Raw genomic sequence first — 7,264 nt, forward strand, 5'->3', positions numbered from 1 at the left:
GGGGGGTGGGGGAGGGTGTGTTTTGAAGGGAGTCAAGTCATTAGATCTTTTAAATTGTATTCGGATAAGAGTAATTGAAACATGACAAAATATCGATGAATTGCGATAAGACCGTGACTAAAATACTAAAATACTAGCAGTTTTTTAAAGGAAGGTTTTAAGGACTTGGTGCCAACATTTCATACAAAGACAAACACCACCTCGTCTTACCGAAAATACTAGCAGTTTTTTAAAGGAAGGTTTTAAGGACTTGGTGCCAACATTTCATACAAAGACAAACACCACCTCGTCTTACCGGGCAAAACACTTTGCCACGAACTATCTTCAGCACAGTATAGAACGCTCCTCCAGTAAACAATACAACGAAATAAGTTGAATATATATTTTCTGTAAGTGATAACTTAAGTTCTTTGGGCTTATGCTTTTAACAATAAAAATTGAGAAAATTAGATCAACTAATTAAAGGATGAGAGGATCTCAAGCAATTAAAAATGTTGGATTCACATTGACATTCAATTTTCCTTGGATTCACATTAATTATTGACCCTTAGTGATAAATTATATCACATCGCATAGTAAGTAGAAGTATTAGCTTTCATATATGTCCTTTCAACGCATCCAAGAATTGTGACCTTCATACTTACTCCCTCCCTCCTTTCTCTACCTATTTATTTTCCTGTATAGTACACATCAAATTAAGGAAAAAAGAATACCAAAAACATGACAAAATAGAAACATAATAGACAGAGAACCACAAAGGCATACTATTATGTCTTCAAAATACATCAAAAAACGCAGCTATATCCATGATAGACCTTACGGAGTTGAAGAAAGACGCCAAATAATGCGATTAGGTTAATTAAAATGATTTTGAAAATGCTAGAACTATGCTTTCGATAGAGAGAGGAAACACTGCAAGAGTTGGAGTAAGGATTCTATTAGAACACCATGTGGAAAAACTTGATCTATACCATTCACATGTTTAAAAAAAAGCCGGCAACCATGTTATTATTATTTTAGTGGTATTGTATCGATTAGTATCTAAGGGTGCGTTTGGTTGTGGGACTGGGAGCTCGAAAGCTGCCACGGCAGTCCCATCCGTGACAGCTTTCGGAGAAAAACGCCTCTTTTAGAGGCGTTTTTGCTCGAAAGCTGCCACGGATGGGACTGCCGTGGCAACTTTCGGGCACTTTCCCACCTAAAAACCGAGAAACAAACGCGCCCTAAGTTGCTCAGGCCGAGCATGTAGGCTTATGTTCGTACTACGAGCTACTCGTGATTATTTCAATCTTTGTCATCCGTTTTATTGAATACACGTGGATCCAAAAGGAGCTCACCCGATGTCCTCTCTTCCATCCATCGCCCAAACCCATCCCTCCTCCAACCTGCAGGCTCTCTTCTTCTCTTCTGCCGATGCTGTCGATTTCATCAATTCCTGTGGCGGCCGAAGAGACCTCAAGCTCGTCACCTCTCTCCACGGCGCCATTGCGAAATCTGGCCTCCTAAGCTCCAACCTCTGCGTTGCCAACTCCCTCCTCGATGCCTATGCAAAATGCGGCAGCCTGGTCTGCGCTCGCAAGGTGTTTGATCAAATGCCTAAAAAAGATATCATCTCTTGGGCATCTTTGATTTATGTCGATAGCTCGCTTTTAGCTGCTAACTTCTGCTTTTGATTGTGCACTGTTTCTCCCAAACGTGCCGCTTTCACAAGAGCACTATTTCGGATATATTGGTGGTCCTGACCCGAATGAACTATTCAGTCTTCAGAACAGGATTCCATTGTGTACTTTTCCTGATTCGGAAAGAGTGGTCTGCGCTCGCAAGGTGTTTGATCAAATGCCTAAAAAAGATATCATCTCTTGGGCATCTTTGATTTCTGCCTACTGTAGTAATAGGTCGCCTGGCTCTGCTCTTTCCGTCTTCTTGGATCTACTTTCGGACGAAAACTCCCTTACCCCTAATGAATTCACCGTCGCCGCAGTCATAAAATCCTGTGCTTTGCTAGCTGATGAGAAGTTGAGCGGAGCATTGCACGGCTACGTCATAACTAATGGGTTCTCTGGTGATGCCTTCGTGTCCAACTCTTTGATCAATATGTACACAAAGCTTGGTTTGATATCACACGCTGAGAAATTTTTATATGGGTTGAGTTGCAGAGATGTGGTCTCTTGGAGTTCGCTAATTTCAGGTTGCGTGCTTGCCGAAACGTTTGAAAAGGCCTTAGTTCTGTTCTCTTTGATGTTAGAAGATAATGTCCAGCCAAATTTGGTGACGTTGCTGAGCATTATTCGCGATTGTTCGTTGACGGGTGAGCATCAAAACTTCGGTTGCGTCCACGGCTGGGTTTTGAAATTGGGATTGGTCTCAGCATCTGCACTACCCAATTCTCTTGCGGAGATGTACTCTAAGAATGGGTTTGTTAACGAGGGCTTGAAGATTATGACTTCGACCGGCGTCGAGTGCTTAGATCCTGATGCCATCGCAGCCCTCATTCATGGTTGCACCGTTTCAGGATCCTTCAGTTGTGGAGAACAACTCCATGGGCTACTGATGAAGTCCGGCTTCTTTCCGTGCGTTATCATAGAGAACTCTCTCATTGATTTCTATGCTAAGAATGAACGTGTTTCTTCTGCAAATTCAATATTCAATCAAATGGAAAGCAGAGATATAGTATCTTGGAACACGATGATTTCATGCTTTATTAAGAATGATCGTGCATTTGAAGCCTTAGAACATCTAACTGAGCTCCACAGCATTAACAGAGGCGATCTAGCGCCAGACTCCATTTCAATACTGTGCTCGATTCAGGCTTGTTCTGAGCTTGCAAATCTGCAACAGGGAAAAATACTCCACGCATATTCAATTAAATCAGGCTTCAACTCCGATATTTTCATCTGTAACGCTCTCATTGACATGTATGCAAAATCAGGCAGGCTCGATTTTGCCAAACAAGTATTCAAAGATGCAGATCCAAAGGACATCGGTTCATGGAATTCAATGATCCAAGCGTATGGAATCCATGGAGACGGCCGCTCAGCTCTAAACCTCTTCACTCAACTCAAAAAACTCGGACAACGCACGCCCAACGCCATAACATTCACAAACATCATCTCAGCTTGCAGTCACTCGGGATTAACAAAAGAAGGCATCAATTGCTTTGACATGATGCAAACTGAATACAACATCAAACCAAATATGGATCATTACGGTTGTATGGTCGATCTTTTGGGTAGATCAGGAAAGCTCGAAGAAGCGGAGAAATTCATTGATAACATGCCGATTGATGCCAGTTCGGATGTCTGGGGGGCTTTACTGGGTGCTTGTGGTGTTTTTGGTCATGTTGAGATTGCGGAGAGAGCAGCAGAGAAGTTGGCAGTTTTGGAGCCTGATGGTTTAGTCTGGAGAGTGGCATTGTCGAATGTGTATGCGAATGCGAGGAGATGGGTGGATGTCGGTAGTTTGAGGAAGGAGATGAAGAGGGGAGGCTGGACGAAGGAGGCGGGATGGAGTTTGGTTGAAGTGGAGGGAAAGGGGAGGTTTAAGTTTGTTGTGGGGGATACTAGGCATTTTGAAAGTGAGAGGATTTATGAGGTGTGGAGGAGTTTCAAGGAGCATAGTATAGATGTTCATTAGTTGAGAGGACAGAGTGAAAACTTATGTGGAGGTGTCTAAATCTTGTTCGAACATTGTTCAGGACAAATGTCTTAACTATTAGTGTTTCAGTAAAATAAACTAATTTGTGACTGTCAAGTATCATTTCAATTTGAGGATACAACTCTATGATTGTTAACTATGTCCATCCTAATTCTAGATTGGATGGTACACATTGTTTATGTTGATTTCGGTTACAAAGTAAACATCTTGTCTTTTCTATAAACCAAAGATCTTCATGTTGATAACGGTGATTGAAAAGAACTACAAATTAGGTGGTTTAGAATCTAATAGCTATATTCAATAATAGAGTATGTTTTATTACCTAGGTTCCTGGTAAAAAAATATGTAAAATATTAGTAGAGCAATATTTTAGAGAACTAAAAATCACGAATGCAAATATGATTTCAACGTATGGTAAAATTTCCATAGTAACTGGGTGCAAATATGAGTTGCTCTTGCTTGTCTGGTCTCAGCTGAGGCGCTTGAAGTAGGGTTGCACGCGGTTTAGATATGGCTTGGATATGATAAGTATCATATCCATATCCGCTTGCCAATCACAGATACGAATACGAAAATGCCTCGGTAAGGAAAATTCATATCCACTAAAATTAGGTACGGATAAACATGTGGATACAAAACGGATATAAGAAAACTATATAATATTGCAAAAAATATAGTTCTTATGATACAAGAGAGTTCATGAATATATTCATTGTATCCGGAAAAGCAAAGGTTAGATCATCAAAATTAACCTTAAATTCATTAATCTGAGAATTAAAACTAGTACAACTATGCTGTCACCATATACTCGAATATTTTAGATACAGATTGAGATATTTTATTATATATTCGTATATGTAACCGTAGTCTATCAGATATAGATTTGAGTAACCATATCCACGTCCTAATGGAACAGATATACATATTTCCTCCTGTGTGATTTTTTTTGCACCCCTAGCTTGAAGACAACTAAGACACCTCAGACATGAACATCTCTCTACTTTTTTCTTACATAAAGGGTACAAACAACTTCTGTATAGATTCATTGCAAAGACTCAAGCTTGAAGACTAAACTATGTTGTGGGGCTACTTCTCCTCTTTTTAAGAAGGTAATCTGCATGAGAGCGAAGCTTCAACTTTTCTTTACGCAGTGCTGATCAGTTGAATTCCCAAATAATTGCTGTTGGTGGCTAGATGTTTTAACTAAAATTTCCATCAAAGGATTCTAAAGTATTATTAAAATATGTATACTAAGATGTTACTTTGTGTTGTTAATTGTAAATAGATAGAAAAATAAAAATAAAAAGATGAGCTGTGAAGCTCAACCAAACCTCTAGATTATCTTCCCCAATAGAAGAAAAAAAATTTATAAGTTACTTTTATTAGACTAATCGAATGCAACTATGTTGCCTTGCATGAATATAGATATGACAACGTGGAAGCGACAAGAACACCGCATATGGAATTTAATAGCACTCTACCTCTGTTTCATTGGTGTTTATGTAAGGAAATTAGGGTGTGGTTTAGTGGAGGTGAGCTTGATTGAGGGTCCCTTAATCCTCTTTGATGGTAGACTCTCCTATTTTGAATCTTGGGCTAAATTCTCTGCATACGTAACAAGGGGTAGATGTTCCGGAAGTTGTTTCCTCTAACGTGCCCTCCGACGCTCAAGTAAGTGACCAACCTTATTCATCTGAAGAGAGACATAAAGTCTAGCATTGTTGACTTGCTTTTGGGGAGAATTGCATATCTTAGGGAGAGAGAAGTTACAACTGTCAATAGAGGGTTTATGGGGGTACGTTGGTAGTTTGGCAGGGCCCGAGGAGCTTTGAAGGCTCTAGTTTGAAAGATCATAATGACTTTGACGCTGCATTAATACTAATGGTGATTGGGCGGCGAAGTGCAGGGGCGAACTATTCATGCATTAAATGCAATGTGACCCTTAATGATGTGGCGGGCCGTCCCACTGTTCAAGACGTGCATTGCTGGGTTCGAGTGGCGAATGTGTTTCATCTCGGGTCGGTTATCTAACAGATCACGGGTCGTTCATGCCTTTCATCTCAGATTTTGGTCGTGAGGTAGGCTGGCTATCTTAGTTATCAGGTTGTGTTTGCAGATGCTTTCAGAGGCGACCATGTGGTTGCTTTTTGAGACTCCACTAGACTTCATAAGTTTCCAGGATATAATATTGGCCCCTTTTCTTTAAGACTTAGCAAATGCCGAGTTCTAGAGAAAATAGAACATAATGCTTTGGAGATCTGGACCGTTCTTATCAGACAACAGATGTGACTTGACATCTCTGACATCAGCGAAGATCATGCTACAACGCCTGTTTGACATCGCTTCATTTCTCAAAAACCATTAGCGGTTTCCTGTAAATCGTGCTGGTCATCCATTTCACGCACGTGTCAGCTACCTTTGTCTATATATACACTCTTCCTTTCTCTTCTCAATCTTCTTCGTGAAAAAACCCTAGAATTTCTTCTTTACTATCGACCAGAATTTAAACTTTCTTCTTCTAAAAGCTTCATTGTACTCCAATCACCTTCTTGATTGCTCCGATGGCTTTGAGTGCTTAGCGCATCATTGTCCGCAATGAGGCCAGAATTGATTTGCTGCAGAAATATAAGTAGAAGGTGCTTATCGGTTGTCTAGAGAAATATTCGCGAGACTATGACATCTCCAATGCCTTCACACTGTCGGCTCCATCGAGGGAGCAATCTATCTACCATCACAGTGGCAGTTTGGCGCCGATATATTGGCATTAGCTTGACTATGGCCTCTGCCTACTCTTGCACCAATTTCTTTAGAAAGTTTTCAGGGATATAGGGATTGCACCGGTGTAGCTGGCGTCAGACTCTATTGCATTTTTCTGGTGGCCTTCCTCATCTTCTGCCACAGTGTTAATATCAAGCCTATGCTAAGTATGCTGGTGCATTTGGTGTACGTCAAGGCCGGCAAGAGGGTTCTACTTGTAGACATTCTGTGGTTGTCGATTGGTATCCAACGTTATCGAGATGAACAAGGAATGGAGAGAGAAAATTTTCTTCATCTTTGGCGCTGATCCAATTTTAGCTTGCCCTCCTTGTGCAGAGATCAAGAAGGACGGTTCGATGGCAAAGAAGCTCTTAGACATGGAGGTGCAGGGCTTGGAAAGGATCCGTGCCTATAAGGGGTCTCGGGGTTGGGAGAACTTAGTTGATAACCCTATCCTTCAAGTTGCCGACATAAACTTTGTCCCTTCTATTGAAGTAGATTTGGTTCTGGCAGTGGTTTTGTTAGTTGACGAGTAGCCTGTAGAAGGTTCCTAACATGGTTCTCCTACTGTGCCTCGGAAGAGACTTCTTATTGATCTAGAGGCAAAGGAGCGTCAGACCTTGAGCCAGTAGCCTCCTGTTAAGATCACGACCAAACTTGGTTTGAGCAAATCTCCTGCTTAGATCGAGGGATCCAGGAGGAAGAAGAAAAAGCAGCTTCTAAGGGTCACCACCGGGCTAAGAATAGCAGCGAGAGCTCTCCACTCTTGTAGATGAGGCTACTAAGGCTTCACCCGGATAGGTCGAGGTGGCACCTGGGCAAACCAGTGGGTTTTGGCTCCAAAACCTTCCTA

The 7,264-nt window shown here is 41.3% G+C and overlaps 1 protein-coding gene across 3 annotated transcripts in view; it reads left to right on the forward strand.

Moving 5' to 3' along the window:
* The window catches only part of LOC109837869 (pentatricopeptide repeat-containing protein DOT4, chloroplastic-like), an 8,341-nt gene extending 4,558 nt beyond the window's left edge, over window positions 1–3,783 (forward strand). Inside the window, exons 1-2 of one of the 3 annotated variants that reach the window (XM_020406242.1) lie at window positions 1,151–1,623; window positions 1,868–3,783. In XM_020406242.1, the coding sequence (XP_020261831.1) occupies window positions 1,341–1,623; window positions 1,868–3,633 (2,049 nt within the window). In that variant the 5' untranslated portion in view covers window positions 1,151–1,340 and the 3' untranslated portion in view covers window positions 3,634–3,783. Of the gene's footprint in view, window positions 1–1,150; window positions 1,624–1,809 lie in introns of those variants that run through there. The other 2 variants (XM_020406244.1, XM_020406243.1) reach the window with 2 other exon arrangements.

The sequence above is a fragment of the Asparagus officinalis genome, chromosome 4 (assembly GCF_001876935.1).
Source record: "Asparagus officinalis chromosome 4, Aspof.V1, whole genome shotgun sequence".
NCBI lineage: Eukaryota > Viridiplantae > Streptophyta > Magnoliopsida > Asparagales > Asparagaceae > Asparagus > Asparagus officinalis.